Consider the following 15948-nt stretch of genomic DNA (forward strand, 5'->3'; position numbering starts at 1 on the left):
TCACTGAACAGCCCTAATGTTCAGTGCTGCGCATGTGCGAGGCGAATGGCCGCTAACCTCTTCTCTCCGGTCTGGGTGAGTGGAAAAACACCCAAAATATACCAACGACCTGGTTTGAGATTATGCAGGAGGGAGCCCCAGCGGGAGAGCAACATTTGGAGCACTCGAGTTATCGTTTATCTGGAGAGTTGTCGCGGCTGGGCAGCCCCTGGGCCAGGAAATCACCTGCAGCATTTCCAATGGCGTTCGGCGGCACAAACCAAGATCATGGCGGCGGCGCGTTGATGGCGCCGTCCTCGGTGGCTTCTTTTCGCAATTTTAGCCCCGTTTCCTCCGTCGACCATGAGGAGCCTTGGAAGGTGTTTGGCGGTTGTGACTCTAATCTTGGGGAGGTGGTAGGTGATCTGAAGCGGCGCTGGATGAAGCTGGGCAATCAGTTTGTTTGCTGCTACCGCTGCCTCTTTAAGTGCCCCCCCCCTGCTCCATCGGTTCTGCCGGCTTGCGAAACGCGGCGCCCTCGGCTCCTTTTGACAATCTTTGTTTGCGCTCTTATGCTATACGAACTTTAGACTATCCCAGAGAAGGAGCTGGCCTGGCAGGGCACCAGACGAGATCAAGCAGTTGCCTTTGCTGCCTCTGTGGCCCTTTTGGCCCCCTCCGCCCCATTTGAACTGGCCTTCTTTTCGGGTGGCCTGTCCTGTGCGGTTTTTTCACGGCTACGGGGCCTTTTCTGCCACCTGCCCCCCCTTATTTACAGTAGATGGATGTCTGGACTTACAACCTGGCCACCTAGTGTGTCTACTATCATCTATGGAGGCCCAGAGATGTCATCTCAGCCCTCTCAAAGGAAACTTTTCCGGCCTTGGGCACAGTTTTTGGGACGTGGAGGAAGGGAGAGGGACGGAACACCCTTCTCTGGACTGCACCCCTTCATTGAACTCACTGAACTCTTACCAGAACTCTCACCAGACTTGCAGAGGAGAAGACTAAGACAATTAAGACCTCTATATAAGCCTCATACGCCCTTTGCACGTTGCGCAATTTTTAATTTTTAACCTTTAAATTTTAATTTAATTTTAAATTGGTATGATGAGTGTATGAGACTGCATGTGATTGAGTGAATGCTCCCACTTTTATTACCCTATATTGTTGTATTTGTGTTTTTTTAATTATCACGTGGGGACTGTCTGAGTGAACGAATGAGTGTGTCTGATTCGGAGGGCCTGTCCGGGAATGCGGGAGCTATAGGTGTGGTTGGGGGGACCACGGACACGGGAGTGGGCCGGAGCATTACGGTCGTAATGGGGAGGGGCAGATATGGCGGGGACTTTAGGGCTGGCCATTACCGGGGAAGGAGGGTTCGCTATGTCACAGCGATCCCTCCTTCCGGCCCTATGAGTCCCACTCCGAGGCCAGATGGTACGAGTAATCAGGACCCTGGTCTCCGGCTGTTGTCGCTAAATGCCAGGTCTGTTGTTCACAAGGCTCCCCTCGTCCGGGACTTAATTTTAGACGAGGGGGCAGACCTGGCATGTATTACTGAAACCTGGCTGGGCCCGGAGGGAGGAGTACCCCTCGTAGAGATGTGCCCAGAGGGATTTCAGGTGCTTCATCAGCCGAGAGCTCAGAGAAGGGGTGGGGGTGTGGCTATTGTTATTCGGGAGTCTTTGGTACCTCGTAGAATCCCTGTTCCAGAGCTTGTCGGGTGTGAGTCCCTGCTGGTGAAGCTGGACCTCAGGGGTCAAGTAGGCCTGCTGCTAACGTACCTGCCTCCCAACAGCGTTGCAGCAGCCCTCCCCTCGCTCCTCGAGTAGGTAGCCAAGCTGGCAATTGAGTTCCCCAGGCTTATGGTCCTGGGGGATTTAAATTTGCCTACACTCGGTGAATACTCTGATGGGGCGCAGGAGTTCATGGCTTCCATGACAGCCATGGGCTTGACCCAGATAATTCGGGGCCCAACTCACTCTGCGGGTCACACGCTCGACCTCGTATTCCTCTCGGAGCAGTGGACTTGTGACCTTGGTCTGAGGGGTAATGAGATCATACCCCTGTCGTGGTCAGACCACTGCCTACTGAGGCTTGACTTCCGAAGACCAAACCCCCACTGTAGGGAGGAGGAACCGACCAAGTGGTTCCGCCCCAGGCGACTTATGGACCCTTTGAGGTTCCAGACGGAGCTTGGGGTTATTCCTGATACTCTCGCCCACAGTCAGGTAGAGACTCTGGTTGCTGCCTGGCATTCGGCAGCATCGGAGACCCTCGACCAGATTGCGCCACTACGGCCCCTCCGAGGCGGCGGATCCCGGAGGCCTCCTTGGTTCACCGAGGAGCTCCGGGAAAGGAAGCGCCGGAGGAGACGCCTAGAGCACCTGTGGAGGTCCGATAAATCCGAATCGAACCGAGCACTCTTAACAACCTGCACCAAGGATTACATCAGGGCACTTAGGGCAGCAAAGAGATCTTATATTGCCACCTTGGTTGTGTCCGCCGAGTCCCGACCAGCCGCCCTGTTTAGGATAACCCGTTCCCTCTTAAATAAGAGGGAGACGGGGGACCCCTTGCAGGGTAGGGCTGAAGACTATGCCCAGTTCTTGGCGGACAAAGTCACTCGGTTTCGGTCAAATTTGGACTCCACCTTTGCAGAGCCAGCCGAGGCACGAGAGGACGATTTGGTAGACCATCGCTGGGTTGAATTTCAGGATGTTACCCCCAGGGACGTGGACAAGGCCATGAGGGCTGTGAGTGCCTCCACCTGTGTACTGGATCTGTGTCCCTCCTGGCTGGTTGCTAACAGCAGGGAGGTGACACGGGGCTGGATCCAAGCGGTTATTACCGCCTCGCTTCGGGAGGGGCACTTCCCCGCCGTACTTAAAACGGCGGTGGTGAGACCCCTCCTGAAGAAACCATCTTTGGATCCAGCCGTAATTAACAACTACCGTCCAGTCTCCAACCTCCCCTTTATTGGGAAGGTTGTTGAGAAGGTGGTGGCCTACCAGCTCCAGCGGTCCTTGGAGGAAGCCGATTACCTGGACCCCTTCCAGTCCGGCTTCAGACCTGGTTACAGCACAGAAACCGCTTTGGTCGCATTGACCGATGATCTCTGGAGAGCCAGGGGTGGAAGCCACGCCTCGATCTTGGTTCTCCTTGACCTCTCGGCGGCTTTCGATACCATCGACCATGGTATCCTTCTGCGACAACTGCGGGAGGTGGGGGTGGGAGGCACTCTTTTGCAGTGGTTCTCCTCCTACCACTCGGACAGGTCGCAGTTGGTGTTGGTCAGGGGACAGAGATTGACCACGAGGCCCCTAACATATGGGGTGCCGCAGGGGTCGGTCCTGTCCCCCGTACTATTTAACATCTACATGAAACCGCTGGGCGAGATCATTCGGAGGCACAGGATAAGATACCACCAATATGCGGACAATACGCAGCTGTATCTGTCCGCCCCGTGCCAACTCAATGAAGTGGTGGACGTGATGAACCAGGGTCTCGAGGCGGTCAGGGACTGGATGAGGGCTAACAAGCTTGTACTCAACCCAGAAAAGACCGAGTGGCTGTTGTGTTTCCCTCCCAAAAATTTGGTTAGTGTTCCATCGCTCAGGCTGGGGGGCCAAATTTTACACCCCTCAGACAGGGTTCGCAACTTGGGAGTCCTCCTGGATCCACAGCTGACCTTTGATCACCACCTGTTGGCTGTGACCAGGGGGGCATTTGCCAGTTGCGACCCTACCTGAATCGGGAGGCTCTCACAACAGTCACTCGCGCCCTCATGACCTCTAGGCTGGAATACTGCAATGTGCTCTACATGGGGCTGCCCTTGAAGAGCATCCGGCGGCTTCAGCTAGTCCAGAATGTGGCCGCGCGAGCGATTGTGGGTGCACCTCGGTTCACCCACATAACACCTATCCTCCGCGAGCTGCACTGGCTACCTGTTGATCTCCGTGTGCGCTTCAAGGTGCTTCTTACTACCTACAAAGCCCTTCATGGTAGTGGATCTGTGTACTTGGGAGACCGCCTCCTGCCAATTACCTCCTCTCGACCCATAAGATCCCACAGATTGGGCCTCCTCCGAGTGCCATCTGCCAGCCAGTGCCGGCTGGCAACTACGCGGAGGAGAGCCTTTTCAGTAGCAGCTCCGACCCTCTGGAACGATCTCCCCGTGGAGATTCGTACCCTCACCACCCTTCAGACCTTCCGCGCAGCCCTCAAGATCTGGCTATCCCGCCAGGCCTGGGGGTAAAGACCATAATTTGCCCCCACCCGAATGTTGAATGAATGTTGCTTGATTTTAATTATATATTGTGTTTTTATGTTATTGTATGTCTTCCCCTCCCATACAAGTTGTGAGCCGCCCTGAGTCCCCTCAGGGAAAAGGGTGGCCTATAAATAAACGCAACTCAAATAAACGCAACTCAGAACTAATGAATCTCATAAAACATAATGCTTCCACAGCTTTCTCACAGCTCCATCTGAATCTCTGAGGAAATTCTCAAAACTCATTATATATCAGCATCATTCACGTGGAAGTTGACCTTTTGAGCCCACAATCATACTTTGGGAGAAGATATGGTATTACACAAGATGGCTTCCTTCCCCTGTTGTGATTCCTCTCTAAATTTGCTTTTTCATTGGTAGTTTCGCTCCGCATAAGATTAGTCACGTTTAGGGAACCAGGTGAAAATTTGGCCTTCCTGAAATTTTGCTCTTGCACATGATACATGACTGGCTTCCTCATATGTTCCAGAATTGACTACAACATGTCTATTTAACCAAGCCTTGGATGTACTATTTATCACCTTAATTTCTTTTCACAGAAGCACAGGCATTGCCTCTTTTTGAAATAGGGAATATTAAACTGAGGGACAGATAAAGATGTCAAAGGAAAGATGCTACCAAGAACTCAGCAAGTATCAGGGATGATTTCTAAAACTGTTCTTAAATGCTGTAACAGTTCAAATACTTAACCACTAAAGCCCCTCCAGCAGTTTCCTCTGCCACTGCTTTCACCATTTGCTTGAACCCTATTTCATAATCTTCTCCCAGTTCTTAAGTATACTGTTAAGCAACTGAAAATTTAAATTTGGGGAATGCTAAGGAAAATGCTACTTCCTCATGGCTAACATAATAAAAATGTCACCCAACCTACCATTGTGGGGAAAAAAGAGGCATCACTTCCCATCTAGGGGGATCTGGGAGGAAACCATGGAAATAATTATTTCAGCCACTGGAAAAATATTTAGGTATTGGAGGTGATATTCAGCAGTTTATGATGAACCTGTGGCGGAAATTTTGATTAGTTTGGAAATCATTAAATACTATTTCTGACTGGCCCTGTTCCCATCTATTCTTTGCCTCCCGAGTCACAGCTAATCAGGAGGAAATGGGGATTTCACATTAACCTTCCAATGGAATGGTGTGGGAATAGAAATTTTACAGTGTCCTTCCCCTGCTACACCCACCAAGCCATGCGCAGCAAGCCATGCCCATAGAATCGGTAGTAAAATAATTTGAATCCCACCACTGGTAGGCAACTTAATCCTATGCAAAGGAGAGTGAACTGCACCTACTATTTATTGTAAAACAGAATATAAATTCCAAAAGTCAGATGTATTTGGTATAGCAAATTCCCTTCTGTACATTTTATTAGCAATTGTGCATTTCAAAAAGCATTTAAACATCATCTATCTTTTCTCTCATCAACAACAAAGTAATTATCTCCTACAGAAACCACCATATTTTCTGAACAAGGCAAAAACGTCAAAGACTGAACAGGAGGATATTTCAATTCAGCAACAATCAATGCATTTTGAACCCCAGGGGGATTGGCACAGCTTTGTTTCAGAGTCCTTCCTACAGGTTTCCTCCCATTTATTCTCCTCTGTCAGAATACATGCTCAAATTCTGATGCAATTCAGGAAATGAATTGGCAATCTCAAGGGCATCCTAATAGACAATGATAGGTTTTCTGATTAGGTGCACTCAGATATAAATTTGAAGGAATCATGATGAAAGACAGAGACATTTTCAAGAGTGTGGATGTTGCTGCTCCTAGTATTCTTGATGAAGAAAATAAGGACGCTGAGCTGCCCTGCAAGTGATGCTTTCCTTATTCCTCATGAGTGGTACCAACCTGGTGACCTCGTGATTGGAGGGATGACGTCCCACATCTATTACAACCTTTTTGGTATTGATTTTAAGGAATATCCTTCTATAACACCTTATGACATACCATTGTAAGGATTTTTTCCTCTTTTCCTAATCTTAATCTGTTTCCTCTAATTTTCTTATGAGAGTATCAATATAGGGGTTATATCTTGTCCTTATAGTTATGAGAGAGTACAATATTTGTTTTTTTCACTTGATTTTAAAGAACTTGTAATATAATGTATAAAGTTTCAGTGGAAAACATCTTCTGAATGACATTTGTAATATTTGTTTTAAATCTGTATCATCATTCTTAACAAAATATATACAATAAATGACTGATATATGATGGAATTGATTTTGTTGTACATATGCTGTTGTACAAATTATTCAGCATGTTAGAAAACACATTACTTTTATACTTTCATCAGAGAAAGAAATGTTAGTTATTCATACAGAAATGATGCAACCTTGCTTATGAGAATAATAAATTTCTTTTTCCAATGAGATATTTAAATCTTTTGCAGTATAATAATGAAATTCTACCAGCACATCCTTGCCTTGGCCTTTGCTGTGAAGGAGATCAATGAGGACTCCCAGATCTTACCCAATGTCACTCTCGGGTTCCATATCTATGATAGTTACAACAACCCAAGGATGACCTATCGTACCATTCTGGACCTGCTTTTTAAATACCAGGAATTTGTCCCAAACTACAAATGTGATAGCCAGAAGAATCTCAAGGCTATCATTGGGGGACTGGATTTTGCCACATCATCTTATATAGCTGAAATTATAGGATTCTTAAAGATTCCACAAGTACGTTATAAAGGGGTTTAGAAGAAAATTCTTAATCTTATTGTTGTTATGGAATAATTTATACACATAAAAAATTAGGCTTAGGTTTGCGTTAATAAGTGTTGGAATGTTCTGCATGGCTTAACGTCAAATATTTAGCATTGTTATTTGAAACTACCATGCCAGTTACACAAAGTGAATATCAGGAATAGCTATTATTTGAATATTTGAATTTCTTTGCTAAAATAATTGATTTTATTTTTTATTTTATTTATTTTGTGAAGCGTGGATTAGATAACATATATAAGTATAAACAGGATTATAATACATGAAATGGATACGAAGAAAAAAGGATGATTAGGACACGGACAGTAGGCTCGCTGGTGCCTTTATGCAGGACCCTTTCAGACCTCTTAGGAAAGGGGAGAGGTTGATAGTAGACAGTCTAAGGTTAAAGCTTTGCAGATTTCGAGAATAAACCACAGAGTCAGGTAGTGCATTCCAGGCATGGACAGTTCTGTTGTCATATTTTCTGAAATCGAGTTTGGAGCATTTTACCTTAAGTTTGCATCTATTGTGTGCTCATGTGTTTTTGTGTTTGAAGCTGAATTAGTCATTGACAAGTGGGACATTGTAGCAGATAATTTTATGTACTACACTTAGGTCCGACCAGAGTGGCACAGGGGGCTCTCGCGAGCTCTATTTTCGGCTGCGAGAACATCCTCCAGCATGCTGAAAGCTAAAATGGAGGTTGGGAGGGCCAGGCCGAGGCACTAGGGGCTAGTTCTTCACTGTTTCCAGGGAAGCCCTGTGGGCAAGATCTAAGAACTCCCCAGGCTCTATCCAGCCGCTGGGCCTTGAGATTGTCACCCCTGATCTAGTGCCTATGATGAAATATTTTCCCCAAAATTGTGTCTATATTCTTTAGGAAATGCTAGGACAACAATTTTCCTTGGATATATTTTAAATGAAAACAAATGGAAAAATTAAATTTGAACAAAAGTCTCATCAGAATTCAACTGGACTTTCTTTTAGCTGACTTGTGTCGCATTACCTCAGGAGGAATTTCAGACCAGTAAGCCCTCTTCACTTTATTTCATGGTCCCCAAAGAGGACCAGCAGTACATTGGGATCATCCAACTCTTTCACCATTTCAGATGGACATGGATTGGGATATTTTTTGTTCATAATAATTATTTTTGCCCATTTGAAAATCTCTGCTCATGCTTCTTCATTTTCCCAATTTCCCAAGATTCTTTAACCTGATGCTTTCTCCTTTTCATCATGTGCATTGAACTTGATTTTGGTCATCTAAGTTTCTTACTCCCTGTTAGGATTTTTCAGATATTCATGAACATCAATGTCCAATGTTTGCAGAGACATTACATGAATTCCTAAAGAATTACATAAATACTGTAAGAAGTATATTTCCATTTTAAAAACATAAATTTATCAGAATGTCATTAACTTTGTATTTGTCAGTTTTCTTTCAAAAGTAAAATTTATTGAGTTTGTAATTCTTGTAAGCTTAACTGTATTTTAGAAAAGCATGACCATTATTTGAGTATATTCCTCTGCAAAGACTTTAAGCAATAAAATAGATTATTTGAACCTTGGTGCGTGCAGCTGTTATTATTTCCTGTCTGATATTAATCTCCACTCCTACAATTGTTTTCTGGGGATCAATGGGAAACATCAGAATGCCATATGATATAAAAGCAGAAGCAGAAACAGCAGCTGACCATGCAACAGCGGATGTTATGCTCCACAATTTATGCAATCTATTCCCTTTGACAGTGTTCCAAATAATACAAAAGATGCAGAATTTGGTGCATCCAATATCTGTCAATTTCAAAACAAACCTGGCTGGAGCCATTTCTCTTTACTCAGTTGCCACATACTGTGGAAATGTGCGTGTGTGTGGGAGGGGGGGGGGAGTTGGAATGCATTGTCAGACAAAGCATCTATCTTTCTCTTTGGAAACAAGGTCATCTCCATAGATGTCAGAATAAGAAGAATGGGAGTACCTAAGTAACCTGCCAAATCATTTAATTGGACAATGTGACCAGTTACACTTGGGGAGGGAATCATTTTCTATTTTAATTATGCAAAAAACCTTGGAAATATTTAGGAATATTGAGGAAGATTCCAGCCTTCGAGTTCTGATCTCCTTGAGCTCATTCGTTGGAATCTGGATAGTATCCCTTGCACAGCTGGAAGCTCTGGTGCTACATTTTCTGTGGCAGAGGAGTCACAGTAGTTGCAAAGATGCTTTTAAAAAAAGCAACTAAACTGTTGTTTTTTTCTTTGAGGAAGAGGAAATTTTGCTTCTCATAGAGGAAAATTAATTGGTTCTGGCAGGATCGTTAGGGTGACCAGACGTCCAGCATCTGGTGGGACAGGCATGCCTTTCAATAATTTTCCCGCGTCCCGTCGCATATTGAAAAAGTACCGATTTTCCAAAAGAAAGAAAATCAATTTTAAAAAGGACGCTGTGAAAAAAAAAAATCTCTTAAGTGTCATTCCTGATGTGGCCTTTAGAGGGCAGTGTTTCCCTCCCTCCCCTTTTGTGTGTGTGCGGTATATAAGTCTACTGCTATTGCTATTGCTATGTGTTTTTGTGTTTGAGGCTGAAATAGTCATTGTAGTCATTGAACATTGTAGCAGATAATTTTATGTACTAAACTTAGATCTGACCAAAGGCGCACAGGGAGCTCTCGTGAGCTGTATTTTCGGCTGCGAGAACATGCTCCAGCATTCTGAAAGGTAAAATGGAGGTTGGGAGGGCAAGGCCGAGGCACCAGGGGCTAGTCCCTCACTGTTTCCAGGGAAGCCCTCTGGGCCTGATCTAAGAACTCCCCAGGCTCCATCCAGCCTCTGGGCCTTGAGTTTGACACCCCTTATCTAGTGCATATGATTGAAATATTTCCCCCAAAATTGTGTCTATATTCTTTAGGAAATGCTAGGACAACAATTTTCCTTGTATATATTTTAAATGAAAACAAATAGAAAAATTAAATTTGAATCATCATAATTCTGCTGGACATTCTTTTAGCTGACTTTTGGTGCATTACCTCAGGAAGAATTTCAGACCAGTAAGCTCTCTTCACTTTATTTCATGGTCCCCAAAGAAGACCAGCAGTACATTGGGATCATCCAACTCCTTCACCATTTCAGGTGGACGTGGATTGGGATATTTTCTGTTCGTAATAACAGTGGAGAAAAATTCTTACAGAAAATGCAGCCCTTACTTTCACAGAATGGAATATGTTCAGCATTCATAGAGAGGATTGATTCAATATTACACTTTGAAAACATGGAAGAAATTTATCTAGGAATGTTCATTACTTCAATGAATATGTTGAGTAACAAATCAAATGCATTTCTTGTCTATGGGGAATCCGAGATAATTATGTGGCTAAGATTTGTAATATTTTTGTCAGATCCTGAAAGCAGGAAAACTGCCTTATTTGGAAAGGTGTGGATCGTGACTGCAATGACTGATTTTGCACTAACAGGTGTTCAAATAAGTTCAGATCTCAAGATGTTCCATGGGGCTCTTTCCTTCACCATTCATTCAACAGCCGTTGTAGGTTTCAGGGAATTTGTTCAGTCCATCAAACCTCTTTTAGACTCCGGAGATGGGTTTCGACAGGATATTTGGGAACAGTCATTTGACTGTTCATTTCCAAAGTCAGAGTTACAAGAAATACACAGTAGGAGATGCACTGAGGAGATGAAGCTGGAGGATCTTCCTGCACCTCTGTTTGAAATGGAAATGACTGGCCAAAGCTACAGCGTCTACAATGCTGTTTATGCTGTGGCTCATGCTTTGCAGGCTCTAGACATGTTGAGGTTCAATAGGAGGAAAACCATGATGAGTAAAAACCCTGATCTTCCACAGCTACAGCCTTGGCAGGTATTCCATTTGCACTGGAGGCTTCTTTTATTTCAATCAGCAGTTTGAAATAGAATTTTCTTTGGAACCCATTGTGGAAACTCTTAATATATTCTGCATGGGTGGAAAAAAATAGAAATAGAACCCTTTGTTGACAGTAATTAGTTGAGGAAAAATTGCCTTCAGAAATTCTGGGTGCTCCATAATAGCAGATATTTACAATGCAAATAGAATAGAATAGAATAGAATAGAATAACAGAGTTGAAAGGGACATTGGAGTTTTTCTAGTCCAACCCACTGCTTAGACAGGAAACCCTACACCACTTTAGACAAATGGTTATCTAATCTCTAATCTACCCAATTCCTACAACTGTTCTTCATATATTTTAGTTTCCAGTCTTCTAATCATCTTTATTGTTATTCTCTGACTCTTTCCAGAGTCTCAGCATCTTTTTTTTTACATTGTGACAGCCCAATATGAATGCAGTATTCCATGTGTAATTGACAATCACGAAGGCAATTTAAAGTGGTATTAACTGTTCAAGTGGTCCTGATTTAATCCCACTGTTTATGCAGCCTAGAACTGGGTTGGATTTTTTTGGCAGTTGCTGCACACTGCTGGCTCATATTTAAATGGTTGTCCACCAGGACTCCAAAATCCCTCTAACAATTAGTACTATTGAGCAAGGTGCCACATATACAGTACCTGTATTTTTTTTTCATGCCTAAATGTAGAACCTTACTTTTTTAACCGTTGAATTTCATTTTATTAGATAGCGCCCAATATTCAAGTCTGTCAAGATCTTTCAGTATCTTGAGCCAATCTTCTTGAGTGTTGGCTATTCCTGCCAGTTTGGTGTCATCTGCAAATTTGATGAGTTCCATATCTGTTCCCCCCTCCAAGTCATTGATGAAGATGTTGAAGAGTACTGGGCCTAAAACAGAGCCTTAGGGTACCCCACTGCATACTTTCCTTCATGTAGATGAAATTCCATTGACGACTACACATTGGGTGCACTGACTGGTCAGTCACTTATGAATCCATCTGATGGTGTTGCTGTCTAACCCACATTTTTCTACTTTATCTAGTAGTAGGTTATGTTCTACTTCATCAAAGGCCTTACTGAAGTCCAAGTATATCAACTAATTTTGTCACTTTGCCAAAGAATGAAACAAGATTAGTCTGGCATAATCTCTTTTTGACAAAACCATGTTGGTTTTTGGTTTTTTCTTTGTGGGCTTCTAGTTTTTGCTGATTCATTGCTTGATTATCTTTTCCAGAATCTTCCCTGATATTGAGATCAGGCTGATAGGTCAGTTTTTCCTGGATCTATATTTTTCCTTTTTTGAAGATAGGAACTATATCAGCTCTTTTCCTGTCCTCTGGCTGTTTCATAGTGCTCTAGGATCTTTGAAAGATATAGTTCAGTGGTTCTGCTATCTCATCTGCCAGTTCCTTCAGAACTTTCTGGTGTAATCTATCCAGTCCTGGTGATTTGAACTCATTTAGGGTAGACAGGTGCTCATATACAATTTTCTTCCCTATTTTAACATGTGTTCCAAATCTGTTTTTTATGGGGTTGTTTTTGATAGGTTGGATTGTTGTTTCTCTTTGTGTAAAGACAGTGACAAAAAAACCCCAAATTGAGTAGTTTTGCTTACTCCCTGTTGATTGTACCTTCTTGACACTTTCTCCCAGCAATGGAGCAATTGTTTCCTTGTCTTTTTTCTTGTATTTATCATATTGGAAAAAGCTTTTTTTGGTCAAAAGCTGTTTATTAGACAGCCATTTGTTTCAAATGTTGTAGAATCTTCTCATTGAGCTGGCTTATTACTAGAAAACATTCAAGGTATCTTGCATCTGTGTTATGTAGTTCAGTATAAAATAGATACCACAAATGATAAAAAAATATTTAATAAATCAGCATAACTTGAACAATAATAGTTAAAAGGATAATTTATATTACTTTTTGTTATCTCTTCAAAAAGTAATCAATTCTCCAGCTAAGTGACTAACTTAGTTTTCTATCCCTTTGGGATATTTAGAGGCATAGTAGGCCCTTTTTAAATGTAGCATGCATAATATGAAACAACCTTATATTTGCAACAATCTCTATCAGATTCTAACTCTCATTTATCTATTAAAGAAAGTTTCTGTCTCAAATTCTAAAATCTGGAAATTAACCAGACCTCACACTCTCAAACAGCTTTGTACCAATGAGTAAATATTATCTATTATCTATCTTGAATTAGTTTTTGTTAGTAAATGGATAAAGTGATATAATTCCAAAAGGCTATTTTCTTTCCTATTCTCTGCATTGATATATTTCGTTAAAATTATATCAAATAAATCAAAGAGTTGACATATATATTTCCATACAATATTGATTATAAAATTTCTAAGTTTACGTAATTATTAAGAGTTATTGGAAAGGGCAGAATGAGTGAATGTAACTTGGATATCTTTTTGTCTTCTCTATTACGTTGCTTTTAATTCCCTCTCTCTTTTATTCCCTTTCCATTAGCTCCATTCATTTCTTCAAGGCATTTCTTTTAACAATTCAGCTGGGGAGAGAGTGTTTCTGAATGAGAAAGGGGAAGCAACTGGTGGATTCGACATCACCAACTTGATCACTTTTCCAAATAGATCCTTTCAGAGAGTTAGAGTTGGAAAGCTGGATCTAAAGTCTCCAAAAGGGAATGAATTTTCGATAGATGAAGATGTGATTGTCTGGAACCCAGCTTTTAACCAGGTATCAAATGTTTGAATCAGCCACGCCTTAATCCATCATGATTCCATTTTGAGCCTAATCTCTTTCAAAATCTGATTTCTCATTTTTAAAAGAAATGAAGGCATATTCTTTTCAAATGCTGTTGATGATCAAGCACTCATTGAATTGGAAAAAAAAAGATATTGCAGTGTAAAAGTATTGTTTGCATGTTTGGTGTGCATTTACAAAAGATTATCAACATGTCATGATTTTATTTTCTGATGAAATCAGAAGCCTTTGGGAATTCAAAAGTAATTCTCTTCCATAAAGGAGATAAATTACAAACTTTTTGAAATATTTCCAATTTCAAAATATTTTATCTTTATCATCAGGTTCTTCCACTTTCTCGATGCAATGACCCTTGTTTCCCTGGATCCTGGAAGAAAGGGATTGAGGGGAATCAGTTCTGCTGCTATGACTGTGTTTTATGTCCAGAAGGGAAGATTTCAAATCAAAATGGTAGGGTAGGAAATCTACCATTTTTCATTAGACTCAAGCAAACTTTAACAAACTATTTCGATGAATAAAATTAATAAGACAATTTTCAGTAATATGCAATGCCTTGATGAAAAAATATCCTTGATTTTCCTTCCAGATATGGATGACTGTTTTGAATGTTCAGAAGATCATTATCCAAATAAGGAAAAGAATGGATGTATATTGAAACTGCTGGTTTTCCTAACTTTTGAAGAACCCTTAGGAATTGGTTCAGCCTCAGCAGCTCTTGGTTTCTTCTTCTCCACCTCTTGGATTCTTGGAATTTTTATTAAGAACAAAGATACTCCCATTGTCAAAGCCAACAACAGGTCCCTCACCTACACCCTCCTTGTCTCTCTTTTGCTCTGTTTTCTCTCCTCTTTGCTATTCCTCAGCCAGGCTGGAAAAGTGACCTGCCTTCTCCGACAATCAATGTTTGGCATCACCTTCTCGGTGGCCATTTCTAGTGTACTGGCCAAAACAACCACGGTAGTTGTTGCTTTCATGGCCACTAAACCTGGTTCTCAATGAGGAAATGGGTGGGGAAAAGATTGGCCTTTTCTATTGTACTCTCATGCTCTTTCTTCCAAGTATGTATATGTATTGTTTGGTTGTCGACATCTCCCCCATTCCCGGAGTTGGACATGCATTCACAGCCCCAAGAAATGATTTTACAATGCAATGAGGGGTCAGTTTTCTTCTTCTACTGTGTCTTGGGCTACATGGGTATCTTGGCCATCGCCAGCTTTATTGTGGCTTTCCTTGCACGTAAATTACCTGACAGCTTTAACGAAGCCAAGTTCATCACCTTCAGCATGTTGGCCTTTTGCAGTGTGTGGATCTCCTTCTTTCCAGCCTATCTGAGCACAAAAGGCAAAGCCATGGTAGCTGTGGAGGTCTTCTCCATTTTGGTCTCCAGCGCTGCATTATTGGGATGCATATTCCTCCCAAAATGCTACATCATTGTTTTCCGTCCCGACCTCAACCACAGGGAGCAACTCATAAAGAGAAATTAATTTCTGGCTCCGAAGAATTGCTGAAAATATTACTAGAATGACTAATACCTATATTTAACCTGTAAGTGATAGGGGAGAAGGGCATTTCTGTCAAAGAAAGATTTGTTCAAGATGTTTATGATTATTTAGATTTATTATTTTTGCCCATTTCAAAATCTGTGCTCATACTTCTTCATTTTCCCCATTTCCCAAGATTCTTTAACCTGATGCTTTCTCCTTTTCATCACGTGCATTGAACTTGATTTTGGTTGTCTAAGTTTCTTATTCCCTGTTAGGTTTTATCAGATTTGATGAACATGAAATGATATCCCATGTTTGCAGAGGCATTACATGAATTCCTAAAGTATTACATAAATACAGGAAGAAGTATATTTCCATTTTAAAAACATAAATTTATCAAAGTATCACTAACTTTGTATTAGTCAGTGTTCTTTCAAATGTGAAATTTATTGAGTTTGTAATTCTTGTAAGCTTAACTGCATCTTAGAAAAGCATGACCATTATTTGAGTATATTCCTCTGCAAAGACTTCAAGCAATAAATTAGATTATTTGAACCTTGGTGTGTGCAGCTGTTTTTTTCTCCTGTCTGATATTAATCTCCACTCCTTCAATTGTTTTCTGGGGAACAATGGGAAACATCAGAATGCCATATGATGTAAAAGCAGAAGCAGATGCAGCAGATGCAACAATAGATGTTATGCTCCACAATTTATGGTATCTATTTCCTTTGACAATGTTCCAAATAATACAAAAGATGCAGAATTTGGTGCATCCAATATCTGTCAATTTCAAACTGAACCTGGCAGGAGCCATTTCTCATTTCTCAGTTGCCAGATACTGTTG

At 42.0% G+C, this 15948-nt stretch overlaps 1 protein-coding gene and 1 pseudogene across 1 annotated transcript; both read left to right on the forward strand.

Moving 5' to 3' along the window:
* Window positions 1–6036: 6036 nt before the first annotated feature.
* Window positions 6037–10236, forward strand: LOC148046787 (vomeronasal type-2 receptor 26-like). Its single transcript, XM_087714956.1, has 5 exons — window positions 6037–6233; window positions 6672–6963; window positions 8277–8357; window positions 9998–10037; window positions 10178–10236. Exons 1-5 carry the CDS (start codon window positions 6037–6039, stop codon window positions 10234–10236), a joined length of 669 nt encoding a protein of 222 aa, XP_087571082.1.
* A 22-nt stretch (window positions 10237–10258) lies between these two features.
* Window positions 10259–15626, forward strand: LOC148046788 (vomeronasal type-2 receptor 26-like; annotated as a pseudogene).
* Window positions 15627–15948: the final 322 nt, after the last annotated feature.

This window comes from Thamnophis sirtalis, unplaced genomic scaffold (assembly GCF_051295495.1).
Source record: "Thamnophis sirtalis isolate CommonGarterSnake01/CBP01778 unplaced genomic scaffold, rThaSir2_p1.2 scaffold_4, whole genome shotgun sequence".
Classification (NCBI taxonomy): Eukaryota; Metazoa; Chordata; class Lepidosauria; order Squamata; family Natricidae; genus Thamnophis; species Thamnophis sirtalis.

Bases quoted from the DNA above. Each gene is read 5' to 3' on its own strand.
- LOC148046787 (XM_087714956.1), top strand. From the start codon at position 6,037: ATGTTGCTGCTCCTAGTATTCTTGATGAAGAAAATAAGGACGCTGAGC. The intron at 6,234-6,671 runs GTAAGGATTTTT...AATCTTTTGCAG, and splicing joins ACACCTTATGACATACCATT to TATAATAATGAAATTCTACC. The intron at 8,358-9,997 runs GTAAGAAGTATA...ACATTCTTTTAG, and splicing joins TAAAGAATTACATAAATACT to CTGACTTTTGGTGCATTACC.